A 16546-nucleotide genomic window follows, 5' to 3' on the forward strand; every position below is an offset into this window, starting at 1 on the left:
TGTCGGGTGCACAAGCGAGCGCATGAGAGTGCAAGCGCCGACGCCGCCTCAGCCTGTCCGTGTTATCCAATCTCCATTGCAGCTGTACCGGCTCTCATACATACCCTTCATGCAGTGCAATCCATCTTTTGACTGAAATTCCGATCCCACTGTACACTGCTTATTGCCATTGGCTATAACAGGCTAGCAGCAGTACGGCCAAATCAGCGGTAAAACTTAGGTCGTCTTGACATGTATGCTAAATGTTTGTTAGGCGCCTGCATCTCCTCTTGCAGTTGGCATGTTGATCACTTATGCGCCATTCGCATCGGGATTTTTTCTGTACCTCATGTTCTGGTTGGCGAAGTCGTTCCCCGACTGGTTGAATATTCAAGCCAGGCATTGTTCTTTCCCGTCGACGTTGATCAGTCACAGTTCCACATACTCCCCGCATACTACACACCAACTAATCTAGTTCTAGTTCTAGTTCTAGTCCGACTATCTTGAGATTCAAGCGGAGAAGAGGGTCCGCACATTACTGTGACCATGCGTCGACGTACATACGCCCTTTAGGCCCAGTTGACTGACCAAGTCCCCATTGTACGCCCTTTCGCCCCATTGTGAGCCAAGAACCTGCCTCTTCTGGACTAAGTTGTAGTTGATGTACACGCTTACAATCCCACAACACTCCAATACTCTCTATCGTTCAAAGCTTAACCGTAATTGTACTTGAGCTTAATCTGCCGCAGCAGTTTGCTATATATACATATAATTGACAAGTTACAAAATAACCAACTGCTGGGTACATTTGCAAAGTATACAAAGCTATTATTAACCATCACTCAAATCCAAGTCTACAAAACATAAAGAAGGGATCACTATAATGTCTCAGTCAACGTTGGATATCAAACAGGTGCGGGGTAGCTTCCCAGCCTTGAGCGTGGACCAAGTCTTTTTTGACAACGCCGGTGGAAGTCAAACACTGGACAAGGTGATCGATTCGTATGTGTCTTCAGGGGAGAGAAGCTATAAGAATCACACGGGACCTGTGTTGTACGGCAGCTGACTCGACTCGACATTACAGGATACGTGAATACCTGAGCAACACCAATGTTCAACTGGGTGCATCTTATTCCACTGGCCAAAAGTCGACAGATTTGTATGACAAGGGGTATGAGGCCGCGGCAAAGTATATCAACGCTTCAGTCGACAACATTGGTAGGGACTGAATCCTTGAGAGAGGTATCGCCGTATAGTCCTAAACTAACAAACACTCAAACCCTCCCAGTCCTGGGATCATCCACCACCCAACTCTTCCGCAATCTATCCCAAACCCTCAACTTCAGCCACGGAGATGAGATCATCGTCTCCAAGATCGACCACGAGGCAAACATCGCCTCGTGGGTCGACCTCGCCGAGCGACAGAAGCTGGTCCTGAAATGGTGGCTCCCGTCGCAGGCCAGCCTCGATGCATCGTCGCCGAAGCTCGAGGTGGCTGACCTCAAGGACCTCTTGTCTGACAAGACTCGCCTTGTGACCCTGACGCACGCGAGCAACATCCTCGGCACGATACACGACGTCAAGGCCGTCTCTGATGCGGTGCACGCGCAAAAAGACGAGGCACTCGTGTGCGTCGACGGCGTGGCTTATGCTCCCCACCGGCCTATTGATGTCAAGGCATTGGGGGTGGATATTTACTGCTTTTCGTGGTACAAGGTACGTGGTCCGATAGTTGCTGTTGCTGTTGCTGTTTGATGTTGCTTTTATTATCATATACACCCTTGTGCTAAAATAGCACACTCACAATTCAGGTCTACGGGCCTCACATCTCCATGCTATACGCCTCGGACAGAGCCAACTCCCAGATGAAGTCGCTGGGCCACTACTTCAACCCCTCAAAGACGGTAGAGGACAAGCTCGGCCTCGCCGGGTCCAGCTACGAGCTCGTCGCCTCCATCCCCGAGGTGGTCACCTATCTGGACGGCAAAGAGGCCGCCATCGAGAAGCAGGAGACTCTGCTGTCCGAGACTTTGCTCAAGTACCTCAGGTCACGAGACGACGTGACCATCTGGGGTGAAAAGTCATCCGATGGCCAGCTCCGTGTTCCCACCATATCCTTCACCGTCAAGGGTTGGGGATCACAGGAGCTGGTCGAGACGGTAGAAAAGGGGACCAACTTTGGGTTCCGATGGGGTAGTTTCTACTCGGTGCGTCTCGTTGAGGAGATGCTGGATTTGGGCCACGACGGAATTACCAGGGTCAGCATGGTACACTACAATACCGGTACGTTTTTTTCTTCTTCACAACGGCCCTAGCCACGAAGCAACCGATCATAATTGCTGACAACACTTTTAGTTGACGAGGTTGAGCGGCTTGTAGAAGCTCTGGACAAAACCTTGGCGTCCAAGGAGTAACTATGCCTCAATGAATGTTCGCTCACAATATCAAAGGAGCGATAGGACCTGCTCTTAAATCGTCGTCCTCGTCAATACTTGCCCCCTTTGCCCCTTTGAATGTGAGTTAAAGAAGCCGTGTCTGAAATCTCAACCTGCGTTAGCTTAGCCCTTAAAACAAATTCTTGTACGCATCTGTGCTGTAAAGCTAGTCTCTCGAGGGTGACTTGAGTCGCATCATACTAAGCTATAAACGTTCAACTACTTGTGTAAGTTGACTCGTCACAGCCAGACTGTACATAAATGTGCGCGGCTGTACGCACAATGCTACGATCGGTCATTGCGTATTTACATCATAGTCTCATAAATCACCATGCTCATCACTTCTATCTCCAATGGCGAAAGACCTGTTTGATGACAATTTAAAGCGCATAATCAACGCTAAGCTCCGAACAAAAGACGACACAGTCCCAGTGAGAATCACATTAGTTACCCTGCACCTTGAAAGTCCTGCCGCTTGCCGTTTTCCGCTCTTTCTCCTCGCTATCGGGCCTTGCTCTCCGGAGCACTGGTGGGTGTTAGAATTTGTATCTATTGGCGACTTTGTACTTGACTGGATGTACTTACCTTGGAGGAAGTCGGCAGTTCGTCGCCTCATGCGGGTATGAATGTAGGCCTAATGGAGAGTTAGCCATTGCACCGTCAGTGATCTACCTGAAATGGTACTTACCTTAGAAGCCTTGATGTGGTAGTGGAAGTAGTCGCGGAACGTCTGAATGTGGGAGATGACATCGGGCATACGCTGCGGTGTAAGATGTCTCGGGAAGAGCACTGCGAAAGCTTTCGTCAGTAGCCTTACAAAGTTGGCCCGGCGCAAAGAGCCCGGGACCGCAAACAACATGTTGGGGCCAAAACGGCGGATTCATACCAAAGGTCACATAGCCAATCTCGCCCGTGCCGGTGTCCTTGACTCCAGGCACTCCCTGAAGCTCAAGCGGCGGGTCGTTGCGGAAGAGGACCTGCGGCGCATTCTGGATCGCGCGACGGCGGGCATCAACAAACTCCTGGATAAAGACCTTGCCATACACTCGGTCCGTCTCCTCGCGGAAGATGGTGCTGAAGATGACGGTCACACGATCGAAACTGGCCTTGACGTAGATGGCCTCCTCCTCGCGGTAGTGGATGGCCATGACCTCGCCTCCCTCACGGATGCCTTGCGGTGCCTCTTCGGATGTGTACTTGGACGCCTCCTCCTTCAGCTTGTAATGCTCAGCATATGCGTGCTCGAAGGGTGCCGCCATGGCATTGCGCTTGAGTAATGAGATCTTCTTGACGAGCTCCTCGCGTGCTTCTGTTTCCAATGGATCGCAGGCTCGTCAGCAAGACGTGTTTCTGAGCTGTGAAGCCTCAGGGGCTACAATGCCAACGGGTTTACGGACCAGGTTCGCTTGGAAGGTTTTCCAGATCCACCATAACAGAGAAATCATAACCGGGCTCGGGAGGGACAACATATTGTCCATATTCACGGTTCAAGACATCCTCGGCGCCGTACTTGACCAGATCCTTGTAGCATCGTATCTGGAGCGAGACAAGTATCTTGGTCTTGGACTCTGGAGTGGAAATGTGGAAGATAACACCGTCAAAGTCGGAGACGGTCTGATCGATCGATACGGGAGGCGCGCTGGTGGTGACGACAACATGGTATTAGATCGTGGATTCCAAGGCACTCGAGTAACGGTAGGCAGTAGCTTGTTGGTGATGCCCAGTCAATTGCTTGTATAGCTTACCCGGAGAATCTCTCGGTAAGCACCGATTGAATCAGCACATTTTGATAGTCGAGGAGAAGCATTTTGGCAGGGCTGACAAGTTGACAAGTTGTGACCCTTCTGGCTTCAATGGATGGTTGGATTGCGGCTGTCGCAATGTCCCCGGAGCTTGAGGCAGGTGAATCGCCAGTTGCCTTGCCTGTGAGCGAGCTTATGGGTCTAGCTTGTCGTTGATGGTGGGGTACGTTGCCGACATCACGTCAACTGGACGGTTTTCAAAACAGTCTGCACACGGTGCTGGCACAGCCTGTATCGATCGTTATCGGAAGGCGGGACCAAAAAAAAGTTCGGAGTTGGTATGAGAAGAATTGAATGCAAGCATGCGCCGCCGCTTCGAATGTGTGCGCATACTAAAGCTCAAACCAACGTTCTTGACCAGACCACCTCGGCTCCCTAGGCCGCAAAAATGGTCAAATCTTACTTGTAAGCGCATCTGTTGAAGAAGAAAAAGGCAAGACTTGAATTTTATAGCAACTGGAACTAATTTTATCCTTTCCAGGAAGTACGAGCATTCCAAGTCCTTCGGTCTTGTCAGCTCGAGTACTTCAAATATCGTATGGGTTGGTAACGAATCCAAGGGTACAGGTGCCGGGCGCGTAGTCACAGCCGCGAACGAGGAGGTGCTATGCTGGGATGTCAAAAAGGGCGAGCTCTTGTCTCGATGGCAAGATGAAAAGTCCAAGGCGCAGGTGACCGCGATCGCCCAGAGCAAAACCGACCGAGACGTTTTCGCGGTCGGCTACGAAGATGGCAGCATCCGGTTGTGGGATAGCAAGATCGCGACAATCATTGTGAGCTTCAATGGCCACCGCACGGCAATCACACACCTAGCCTTTGACAAGTCCGGGACCCGACTTGCCAGTGGATCGAAAGACACCGATGTTATAGTCTGGGACCTGGTTGCGGAGGTTGGCCAATACAAGCTGCGCGGGCACAAGGATCAGATTACGGGGCTCTGCTTCATTGAGCCAGAGCCTCAAACCGCCGAGCAGGAGGATGCGGAGGAAGCCCAGGCAATGGTTGTTGACAATGAGGGATCTGAGGGTTTCCTTTTGACGACTGCGAAGGATTCACTGATCAAGCTGTGGGACCTTTCTTCAAGGTTCTGTATCGAAACCCATGTTGCTCAAACAAACGGAGAGTGCTGGGCGCTGGGCGTCAACCCGGATTTCAGCTGCTGCGTTACCGCTGGAAACGACGGCGAACTGAAAGTGTGGTTCATCGACCTGGTTGCTTTGCTGTCATCAACACGGGAAGTCGAGGTTTCCCATATGGGGAAAATACTTCGAGATCGTGGTACTTTGCATCGTCAAAGCAAGGACAGGGCGGTGGAGGTCAGATTCCACCCTCGGCGCGATTATTTTGCTGTACATGGCATTGAGAAGTCAGTCGAAATCTGGAGGATACGATCGGGAGCCGAAGTCAAGAAGGCTTTGGCTCGGAAACGCAAGAGAAGACGGGAGAAACAAGGAGCTAAAGGCGACGCAGAGAAAGATGTCAAAGAGGACGCAGACGAGGCGGCTGATGACATCTCAAAGGCTGACGTCTCAGACATATTTGTGCTGTTGGTTATCGTCAGAACCACAGGCAAGACCAGGTCAGTCGACTGGGCCTTGACACACGGTACCAAGGATCTGCAGCTAGTGGTCGGTACGACGAATAACCAAATCGAGCTTTGGCACGTCACGACTACAAAAGACAAGGAGAAGAAGTCCAAGAAAGAAAATGCCGAAGACTACACAAGAGCCCTTTCGATCGAGCTCCCGGGTCACAGGGCTGATATTCGAGCAATAGCTTTGAGCTCTGACGACAGGATGCTCGCTACAGCAGCCAACGGCAGTCTCAAGATATGGAACGTGCGGACACAGGCGTGCATCAGGACGTTTGAGTGTGGATATGCACTGTGCTGTGCTTTCTTGCCTGGAGACAAAGTTGTGGTCGTGGGTACCAAAACCGGCGAGCTGGAGCTGTTTGATGTGGCGTCTACCGCTCTTTTGGATAGCGTTACGGCACATGACGGAGCCATATGGTCTCTACACGTGCATCCGGATGGGCGATCTGTTGTGACGGGGAGCGCAGACAAGTCGGCCAAGTTCTGGGACTTTAGGATCGTCCAGGAGCCAGTCTTGGGCACCACAAGAACAACACCTAAGCTGAAGCTGGTCCAAACAAGAGTCCTCAAGGTGTCAGACGACATTTTGAGCCTCAAGTTCTCTCCCGACGCGAAAATGCTTGCTGTGGCTCTTCTTGACAGCACTGTCAAGGTCTTCTTTGCCGATTCCTTGAAACTATACCTTAATCTCTACGGCCACAAGCTTCCCGTGCTGAGCATGGATATATCCTACGACAGCAAGCTTATCATCACAAGTTCGGCAGACAAGAACATCAAGATATGGGGCCTTGACTTTGGTGACTGTCACAAGTCGCTGTTTGGTCACCAAGACAGTGTGCTCCAGGTTGCTTTCATACCACACAATGCGGAAGGAAATGGCCATCACTTCTTTAGCACCAGCAAAGATCGTGTCATCAAGTACTGGGATGGTGACAAATTTGAGCAGATTCAAAGGCTGCACGGCCACCACGGAGAAGTATGGGCGCTTGCGGTCAGTCACAGTGGAAACTTCATTGTGAGTGCGAGCCACGACAAGAGCATACGTGTATGGGAGGAGACGGACGAGCAGATCTTCCTCGAAGAAGAGAAGGAGAGGGAAATCGAAGAGCTTTACGAAAAGACGCTCACGACGTCTTTGGAGCGTGACGAGGATGCTGAGAATGAAGGCGAGGGCGACGAGGTCGGCGCAGCTAGTAAACAGACCGTCGAAACACTCATGGCAGGAGAGAGGATACAAGAAGCCTTAGAGTTGGGCTTGGAGGATCTCAACACTGTGAGGGAGTGGCAGCAAGCCCGCAAAACGACACCGAACCTAGCACCACCGCAACGCAGCCCCGTTTTCACGGCATTGGGAGACATCACTGCCGAGGCTTACGTGATGAGCGTGTTGCAAAAGATCAAAGCAGCCGCACTACACGACGCGCTTCTGGTGCTTCCCTTCGCAGCGGTGCCGGCTCTGTTTGCGTTTGTTGACATCTTTGCCAGGCGGGAGATGAACACACCACTGACTTGTCGGATACTGTTTTTCATGCTAAAGGCCCATCACAAGCAGATCGTGGCCAGCCGCACCATGCGTGCAGCGTTGGACGATATCCGGGAAAGCCTCCGACGTTCGTTGAAACGCCAAAAGGACGAGATGGGCTACAACATTGCCGCACTAAAGGTAGTGGGCATGCAAGTGCGTGAAAGGAGCGTCAAGGACTATGTGGACGAGAACTGGGATAAAGGAAACGATGTGCAGGCAGCGCGGAAGAGGACGTTTGTGGATGTGTCATAGATACCTGCCAAGAATAGGGGCCGGTTCAAGGTGCACGACGATTGGTGTAGCAAATAGTATCCCAATGTCAGTGTACCAATATGAGTGCCATTAATGCATGTACGAATGAATGTACGTTGTAATTACGAGTCAACCCCCCGAGCAGGCAGTCGATCCAGAGCTCAACACGGTGACACTTGGAGCATTGTTTCCGCCCACCAAGATTTAAACACAGCATATCCGGCCCCATTATGGCCAGGGAGCCCGCAATACGATAGCCAATATTTGGGCACTGTTTGTTAGTAGCAGGCTATTGGCCGAAGGCGTTGCGTGCTTGTTCCACCTAAGACTTGTTCGAAAGAAAAAGAGGCTACGGATACATTGGTTGCATGGCGGCACAATTCTTTTGTTCTCGCCGGCTAATAACAAATACAAGACGTCAACTGTTGTTTCCCGACCAGACGAACTACCGAGAACCGGTTCCGCCCTCCGCAACCGTTCTCCGCACCAGATCCCTCCCTGCGCCTCAACCCCTCCTATATCCCGTAATCCGTATCCAGAGTATGCGAAACTGGGGCAAAAATCCCTTGTAGTGCAGCCAGCCTTGCCAACTCTTGTATTTTTGTTTTGGATGACATGAGGATGAGTAAAAGAGAAGGGTGCACAAGATTCGCCGCATGCAGGTTATACGATCTGTGGGGTAGGAAAAGTTCCCCGTAATACATCGGTCCCAGGATCTGGCTTTCGGTGACCATGAAGTTGTTTATCCGGCTTGCATTTTGGTATAGGGGTATTATACGGAGGGGCTCTTCTCGTGGCTACTTGATCGCATCTGTCTTATTCTACGAATCCGAGGTCCCTGAAAACTGGGTAGATTCTATAAACATTTTTTCATCGTATCAAAAGCATTTCTCGTGGACCAAGAATCCATCCGTACGGTAGTCATCATGGTCGAAAATAAAGAAACGTTCACCATGAAGGAAGTTCCTATTGAGAACACCAGACGCATGACGGTTAGGGTCATTGGCGCTGGGTTCTCAGGAATTTTGTCTGCCATCAGGTCAGCAGCCATGTCCTGCCTCAACTGAGAATAACCGACAATTACATAATCGTGGATTCTCAGAGCAGAAACTGATTGAACAAAAACAATTTCAGGATCCCAGAGAAAATAAGAAACGTTGATCTGGTGGTTTATGAGAAAAGTGACGGGATAGGTGGCGCTTGGTATGTCCTGTCCTGGCCGCCCAACACAATTCCAAAGGATTACTTACACTGGATTTCATCTCCTTAGGTGGCTGAATCGATACCCAGGTAAGTTGTGTCTTCTAAACATGGTTCCTTGGCGAGGGCTTGAAGTGCCTTGCTGGGCATGTCATTGAAACAAAAAGACGTTGAAGCTAACTTTACCACCGAGCTCAGGGGTTGCTTGCGATATCATCTGTGAGTTGAACTGCCCAGCGTTAGTCCCATCACTGAGAAAGCACAAGCTGACCAGCAAAAGCACACTCATACCAATATACGTTTGCACCAAATCCCAATTGGTCCAAGGTTTATGCACCCGGTCAGGAAATCCAAGAGTACCTACAGGGCGTCGCCGAAAGGTTTGGTGCAACGAGGTTCATCAAGACGTCTCATGAAGTCAAACATTGCGCCTGGGACTCCAACAAAAAGAAATGGTAGGTTTCAGCTTCGTCAAATTCAGCACAGTGACCCAGCAGAGATAGACACTGACTGAGGTTCGGCCTAGGATACTCAAAGTTGCCAAGCTACCATCTGGAGAGGTTTTCGAGGACGAGACAGACATACTCGTCACTGCCCGTGGTCAGCTCCACGAGCCTCTCTGGCCAGACATCCCCGGCCTGGATACTTTCGAGGGAAAGGTGATGCATTCTGCGGAGTGGGATACGTCGTTAGTATTTTCGAGCCTTCTTCAAAGCTACCGGTAAAACTTCTAACATCCCATGCCGTTGGTAGGCTTGATTATCGACACAAAAAGGTTGGTGTCATAGGCATCGGCTCCAGCGCTATCCAGATCATTCCGTCGCTGCAGCGCCTCGACGGCGTAAAGCTCTCGGTCTTTATGAGGTCAAAAACGTGGATCGCGCCGAGTTTCGGAAACGAAGCGATGGCCTCAATGGGATTCCAAGAAACCACCACTGAATGTAACCAAACCAGCTGAGCCTTTCCTCATAGATCCCAGACTGACACTTCAAAACCCACCATGAGATTAGTCCCAGAAGAGACCCAAGATCTCTTTAAAAAAGACCCAAAAGCATGGCTACGATTCCGCAAAGCAGTCGAAGACAGCGCCAACATCCACAGCTTGATGCTCCCAGACTCGGAACTGCACCGCGCCGTCCGGCAGGGCATGTACAACATGATGCAGGCCCGGCTCGCCAAGCGCCCTGGCCTCTTTGAACGCCTGGTAGCCGAGTTCTCCCCCGGATGCAGACGCATCACTCCGGGCCCGGGGTTCCTGGAAGCTCTGACCGAGGACAACGTGGAGCTTATCGACGACCGTATCGTGCGCGTGACCGAGACGGGCGTGGTGTTGGCGTCGGGTCGCGAGATGGCCGATCTCGACGTGCTCGTGTGCGCGACGGGATTCCGCACCTCGGACGCGCCGCTGTTCCCCATTGTCGGACGCGACGGCTTGACTCTGGAGCAGCGCTGGAAGCCGCGCATGGAGAGCTACCTGTCCGTCGCCGTCGACGGCTTCCCGAACCTACTTATGCAGTTCGGACCGAGTTCAGCAATCGGCTTCGGCAGCCTGGTCAAGATGCTCGAGGCCGAGTGCGACTACGTCGTCAAGGTCATCCGCAAACTGCAGAGGGAGGACTATGCCACGATCGAGCCGAGGGTTGAGCGTGTGCGCGACTTTACCCAGTTCGCAAACGCTTACTTTAGTCGCACCGTACATAAAGACGACTGCAAGTCTCAGTATCGCTCCGAGGGCGGTTGGGGCAAGGAAGTCGTCGGCCTCTGGCCTGGTTCACCCCAACACACCGTCGAGGCATTGCGCTCACCGAGATGGGAGGATTTCATATTTGAGAGTGCAGACCCGACCGGAAACATGCTTCGATGGTTCGGCAACGGCTGGAGTCTGACTGAAACTGAGGGTGATCCGTCGTGGTACCTCAACCCGGAAGAGGTCGACTTCCCAACTGAAGGCAGACCAGAGGAGAACCCGAGATACAAGAACCGGCCTTGGTCTTATTAACCGGTTTGTATATATTCCATGCAGTTGCATTAACAGTCGCGTCATCATGAGGTAAATTGGCCTTCCCTAAATCTTGACACGGTTATCCCTGCAAAAGAAAATTTCTTGAAATCTGTTCCTGTTAGCCAGTTGCGATATGGTCCGAGGGGATTCTACAATCCATCTCGGGCTCAGAAAGCTGGAAATGCGCCGAGCTGGGGTGATTAAATTAACTGCAAAATATTCCCTAAAAACAATTCGTGCACGCCAGATGGACTCCAGAGTAAGACGAAGAATTGGATTGACTATAGCACAAGGTTTTATCGACACGGGCGATTACAAAGGGAACAAAATGCTGGCTTCTATCGGTTCGCGGTCTGTCTATTGCGCCTTGGACGAGACAATCTCTGTAAAATTGCACATGCTGTCAGTAAAAATCACCTGCATGGGACGTGATCAATTGGACGCGTACTCTCAACGTCAGCAATGCTCTGCTGAAGGATCTGCTGGAGAACCTTGGGATTCTCAAGCTCCTTCTGGACCTTGGCGATGATGTTCTCAGCAAGCTCCTTCTGCTGGCGCTGCTTGATCTGGCTCTCGTAGCGGACCCATGAGTCCAGGACGGTCTTGGCCTCAGCAGCCAGAGCGGTCTTCTGCTCGAGCTCGAAAGCCTCGGCCTCGAGCTTGGCGGTCTCCTGTTTTGATTGAGGTGCAAATGTTAGAAATGACGCTCAGATCAAAGTCTGCACGTGAAACTCGGGTCGAGCCATCGTCCGATCAACAGGTGCTTCATCGTACCTTGGAGACGGCAAAGAGAGACTTGGTGATGTCAATAACGCCAGACATCTGCTGGACGTTCTCGATGCGGTTCTTGACAGCCTGGGTGTGGTCCGCACGGGCGGCGTTCAGGATGTCCTTGATCTTGTTGGACTGGCTGTCGGCCCACTGGCTGTACATGGGGCCACCGAACTTGATGAGCGCACCCCAAACGCTGAGGAGGCAGAAGGCGACGACGGTCTCCTCATTGACGACGTAGAACTCGTTGGAGATGGCGAAGATTGAAAGACCGGCGGCCGACGACAGGATGGCCGTCTTGGAGACCAGCGAGCTGCCGGGCAGCGAGTCGATGAGCGACTGGGCCTTGGTCTTGGGGTCCTGGGTCGGCACGTTCGACGAGGCGCGGGCGGTCGTGAGCGAAGTCAGGGCCGGGAGAGCGGTGCGCTGGGCAAAGGCAGTTGAGGGCCGGGTGCGGGCAGCCCCTGCGAAAAGCGACGAGACCTTTGTGAGCAAAACTGCATCATCGCATTCGAACTGAACCAATCGACTGGGGGCGCGTCACGTAAACCAATTGATTGACCACGACAATCACCATCAATTGATCAATTGAACACTTACCGAGAGCAGTTCTGGCCAAGCGGGACGCCATTGTGGTTTAGGGGAGATGTTTGTTCAAGTGGACTACCTGGACGTGCTTTGCGAGCTTCGGTTGGACGGAACAGTTGGATTGATTGAGGAGGTTGAGGTTTTACCAAGTCAATCCGGTCTTTCCCGGACTAACTCGGCTTCCGTGGACCTAGGCAGCTTAGCTTGGAGCATGGATCCTAGCAAGCCTGGGAAAACTTTCGGGGTCGGTACGTACCAGTTAGCCCTGCAAGCGTCCCCGCTCAGTCGCCTTATCGATAATCCCAATGCTCCGCTAAAAAGTTCGATACTTGCATCCATCCCTCAAAGCGACCAAGGCCACCCACCATGGTGATAGGGTTTGGTGAAAGAAGATACCAGTCAACCAGTTAACTCAAATCGCATAAAACATAGAGCCAAATTACAGACTCACCCCGCCTATCCTAATACAATTTTTAAAATGGGCAAACCCACGGCCCCAGCAGCAAGCAAGAGGAAGCGGTCCGAGGCCGTCGACGGTCCAAAGAAGCGCGCACGATCCGAAAGCAGCGACGAATCCGGAGAGGACCAACAGGCTCAGATTCTGCTGCTGGAGGAGAGCATATTGGAGTCGAAGAAAAACTACAACAACATCGTGACATTGATCTCGCTCGCCCAAAAGGAGGACGACGAAGATGCGGTAGTTGCTGCGGTCTCTACCTGTCGCGTCTTCCTGAGGTTGCTTTCCCAAGGCGCCTTGCGGCGCAAAGGCTCCGAGAAGGACGCCGTGGTTGCGAACTGGCTCCGGGAGAGGCTGGGGGACTACAAGGATGTGCTGCAGAGGCTGTTGCAACAGGAGGATCTGGGGTCGACCGCCCTGACGCTTGCAATGAGGTTGCTGAAGGCCGAGGCATCTGCCACAAACAAGGACAGCGAGGAGTACACCTTCCCTCGGACATTTCTGGCCCAGATAGTGGCCGGCATAATCTCCCCGGGCCGTTCTGCTGAAGAACTGCGGAACGAATTTCTTGAGAAATATGTAAACGAGAACGCCGACGTTCGCTTTTACACTTTCAGGGCAGTCTCGGAGTTCCTTGGGTCGCAAGCAACGCCACTCAGCACAGAATGCTTTGATGGCGCATTCCATCTACTATCTCACATTGAAGGGGCGTCACAGTCAAATAAGGACCTGGACACCTTCTACCTCGACCCGCCAAAAAAGACGTCACATGCGGTTCTTTCGGCTGCACAGCACAAGAAGCACGCCCAAGAAGCTTGGTCGAAGCTTCTTGGGACGGGACTTGACAAGGAGCAGAAGAAGCAGGTTCTGTCAATAATCTCTAGGGTGATTGCGCCATGGTACTCAAAACCTGAGATGCTCATGGACTTCCTCACCGACAGCTTCAACGAAGGTGGCTCGGTTTCCTTGCTGGCACTTTCTGGCGTTTTCTACCTCATCCAAGAGCGGAATCTCGACTACCCGGCATTCTACCCCAAGCTCTACTCCCTTTTGAATGCGGATATGATGCACTCAAAGCACCGCTCACGCTTCTTCCGTCTCCTTGACACCTTCCTCAACTCCTCTCACCTTCCCGCACAGCTGGTCGCCAGCTTCATCAAGAGACTGGCCAGGCTGTGTTTGAACGCTCCGCCGAGCGCCATTGTAGCCGTTATCCCCTGGTTCTACAACCTTTTCAAGAAGCACCCACTATGCACCTTTATGATGCACCGTGAGCCGCGCACAGAAGAGGAGAGGAAAGCGTTGGAGGAAGGCGGGCTGGACGATCCTTTCCTGCCAGACGAGATGGACCCAATGGAAACCGGTGCCATTGACAGCTGCTTGTGGGAGATTGTTCAGCTGCAATCTCACTACCATCCAAATGTGGCAACAATCGCCAAAATCATATCAGAGCAGTTCACAAAGCAATTCTACAACCTGGAGGACTTCCTTGATCACTCGTACGGCAGTGTGAGTTTTAACCGGGTTTCCGTCTCTAATTCAAAATAGGCCCGTGAGGATCAAAAGTGGCTAACGATATATACGCATTGCAGCTCCTGGATGGTGAGATTACAAAGGAGATCAAGAAGGCTCCTGTGGTTGAGTTCCAAATCCCCAAGAGGATACTTTTGCCCCAGGATCCAGACTCTGAGCAGCCCAATAGCTTACTGGTGAAGCTTTGGGACTTTTCATGAGTTTGCCATGTACACAATACTGGCCAGCTGTTGGTCCAGCAGCTGCATCGGGGAGAGTCGGGATCTACCGGCATGCGGTGCACCTCTAGCTCAGTTTCACACATATTGTTTGGTGGCGCCCGTGTACGGGGATCCTGATTTGATAGTCTGGACCTTGACCACCTGCATATAGCATATAGAGCTCTATCCCTAGAGCAATCGCTCTGCCCCTGCGTGGAACCGTTTGACGCCGCACCCCCCCCCCCCCCCCCAATATATAGTTAGTCAAATCCATGAAATCGTACCATTGAGTGAACCTCAAGCTTCCCCCCTTGGCGATATGCGAGTATGTCATTGGAGCCTGTGAGTCAAGAGCGCTCAACAACTATAATAGAGAGCACACAAACTATAGGAGTCCACAAGATATCCGGACCCCGACGAGACCGCACCCAAGAGAGAAGCAAGTCTGCGTCATTCAAGAACTAGCGGCAAACACGTGAGGGTTCACGGCCCGGCAGAAAGCTCGTGACTATTGGGGTGACAAGAGAAGAGGGGGGTGGGAAACTTGTGCAAGAGAGCAAGGTACAGCAAACCGGCGTCTTCCAGATTGCTAGAAAACCCGTGAGAGTGCAGTAGTGTGCCTTCAGGCGCAAGGAGGAGGAACAAAGGCACGCCATGTACAGCAAGGATGCAGAGCAGAACAGAACAAAGCAATTGGCAATGCTGTCAGGGGACAAGCTTGCATCATCGGCTATAACCAAGCTCGAACGTCCATGATATTTCGTATGATAAGAATTTTTTTTTAGGTATCCCGATTATACCCTAAGCATAGTGCAGATCCTCCCGACGTCCGTCAAAGTCGTACGGCACCCGCGGGAGAGTATGAAGCACAGAAGAATTTGTGGGACAACGACGGTTTCTCTTGGATAATCCAAAGTACAGTATACATGCGTACCCCGGATGGACTTAATATTTTTGAACTTTTCCCAAGCAGTTGTGTTTCCGAATCAGGCGGCACAACTGGCAGCCCTAACAGGGTTTTTTTGCACGAGGCTCACAGGGCGTGTCCGTAAGCCAGAGACAAAGTTCACAGGTATCCGTAGCGGGCTGGCCAGCCTTCACCGCCAGTTTGGAGAACCTATCTTTAGTGTCCCGCTGAGACTATTTCCCATCCCCGGGGCTGAAGTGGTGGTGGGGGTACGGAGTAGTGGTGAGAGCTTGTGATAGTGCCCGCAACCTAGATATGGGAAGTGGCTGGTGAGAGACAAAAAGAGCTTCCAGGGCACTGCAGAATCGTTGGTATCAGAAGGACGCTCTAAGGTAGCAGTGCACGCATTAGATCGGCGCACCAGGGCGGAAGGCAGACAAGGTAGCATAGAATGCAAGTATAGGAGCTAAGGTTATTAGCCCTGTGGGTTTATGTCATCTGTGAGCCCGTGAGACGCACGAGCGCCACCCGTTTTGGTCCCTTTCTAGGAGCTTCTGCATGCTCTAGCGCCATTGCTACATAGGTATATGCAAGGCTGGCCCAACAAATGTACGCGAGTATGCAGTAAAGGTAAAAAAGCTTAAAAAAGAGGCGCGCACAGAGGCACGGAACAAACGCGCCGTGCGGCGCAAGACGCGCTGCACAAGATCAATGGTCAAGGTTGGGAAAATCTCGCAGACGACAGGGATAATGGCCATTGTGAGCTCCTAGAATATAATACCAGAAAACACTCTCGGACTAGATAGACCTAATCCGAGTCAGCCATGTAGTTGGTAAAGATGTCTGCCGTGCCTTTTCGATCAGCGGTAAAGGATCGCCAATTCCTTCCGCAAGGTCCTTGCTGGAGCAAGACATGGGACACTAGGGCTTATAAGCGAACCTCAGCACATCCCCGAAGCCGAGCACCTCACCGCCCATCATAGGCATCTTGCCGGCAACGGCTGGGCGTCGAAAAGAAATCTTTAAGGTTTTCAGCCCAGTTTCTTATGTAATTAGGGATCATCCTATTTGGGAAAGCTGGCCATCCCCAGCTTGCCTTGAGAGGATCGGCGGAACGCGAATCCCGAAACCGGGACGGAATATCCTGGCGCTGTTTAAAAAAATGGATTCGTTTGCTGTTGACCAAGTAATGACATGGGTGAGCATACTCCGTATAGGATTGTGCCGAAGAGGGGCAAAATCAGGGAGAGCAGTCAAGGCAGGCAGCACTTTGATGCAAGGCTAGCCTCTGTGGCTCACAA

General features: G+C 51.9%; 6 protein-coding genes across 6 annotated transcripts; 4 read left to right on the top strand and 2 right to left on the bottom strand.

Moving 5' to 3' along the window:
• The first annotated feature begins 124 nt into the window (after positions 1-124).
• Positions 125-2636, top strand: MGG_04744 (cysteine desulfurase). The gene is made up of 5 exons (XM_003713657.1): positions 125-981; positions 1064-1197; positions 1268-1695; positions 1791-2262; positions 2335-2636. The coding sequence occupies exons 1-5, from the start codon at positions 863-865 to the stop codon at positions 2391-2393; spliced, it is 1212 nt and encodes a 403-aa protein (XP_003713705.1). The 5' UTR covers positions 125-862; the 3' UTR covers positions 2394-2636.
• Positions 2543-4354, bottom strand: MGG_04745 (ARP2/3 complex 34 kDa subunit). Its single transcript, XM_003713658.1, has 6 exons — positions 4160-4354; positions 3812-4053; positions 3301-3723; positions 3103-3203; positions 3000-3048; positions 2543-2940 (listed from the first exon to the last, which is right to left on the bottom strand). Exons 1-6 carry the CDS (start codon positions 4219-4221, stop codon positions 2858-2860), a joined length of 960 nt encoding a protein of 319 aa, XP_003713706.1. The 5' UTR covers positions 4222-4354; the 3' UTR covers positions 2543-2857.
• Positions 4355-4544: 190 nt separating this feature from the next.
• Positions 4545-7945, top strand: MGG_04746 (DOM34-interacting protein 2). The gene is made up of 2 exons (XM_003713659.1): positions 4545-4621; positions 4698-7945. The coding sequence occupies exons 1-2, from the start codon at positions 4605-4607 to the stop codon at positions 7585-7587; spliced, it is 2907 nt and encodes a 968-aa protein (XP_003713707.1). The 5' UTR covers positions 4545-4604; the 3' UTR covers positions 7588-7945.
• A 381-nt stretch (positions 7946-8326) lies between these two features.
• MGG_04751 (uncharacterized protein) lies at positions 8327-11059 on the top strand. The gene is made up of 8 exons (XM_003713660.1): positions 8327-8626; positions 8722-8790; positions 8858-8877; positions 8986-9006; positions 9068-9242; positions 9314-9475; positions 9541-9728; positions 9798-11059. Exons 1-8 carry the CDS (start codon positions 8514-8516, stop codon positions 10784-10786), a joined length of 1737 nt encoding a protein of 578 aa, XP_003713708.1. The 5' UTR covers positions 8327-8513; the 3' UTR covers positions 10787-11059.
• Positions 10965-12389, bottom strand: MGG_04752 (ATP synthase subunit 4). The gene is made up of 4 exons (XM_003713661.1): positions 12161-12389; positions 11564-12024; positions 11238-11460; positions 10965-11172 (listed from the first exon to the last, which is right to left on the bottom strand). Exons 1-4 carry the CDS (start codon positions 12189-12191, stop codon positions 11147-11149), a joined length of 741 nt encoding a protein of 246 aa, XP_003713709.1. The 5' UTR covers positions 12192-12389; the 3' UTR covers positions 10965-11146.
• Positions 12390-12498: 109 nt separating this feature from the next.
• On the top strand, positions 12499-14583 carry MGG_11360 (nucleolar complex protein 4). The gene is made up of 2 exons (XM_003713662.1): positions 12499-14114; positions 14198-14583. Exons 1-2 carry the CDS (start codon positions 12627-12629, stop codon positions 14336-14338), a joined length of 1629 nt encoding a protein of 542 aa, XP_003713710.1. The 5' UTR covers positions 12499-12626; the 3' UTR covers positions 14339-14583.
• The last annotated feature ends 1963 nt before the right edge of the window (positions 14584-16546 follow it).

The sequence above is a fragment of the Pyricularia oryzae genome, chromosome 2 (genome assembly GCF_000002495.2).
Source record: "Pyricularia oryzae 70-15 chromosome 2, whole genome shotgun sequence".
Classification (NCBI taxonomy): domain Eukaryota; kingdom Fungi; phylum Ascomycota; class Sordariomycetes; order Magnaporthales; family Pyriculariaceae; genus Pyricularia; species Pyricularia oryzae.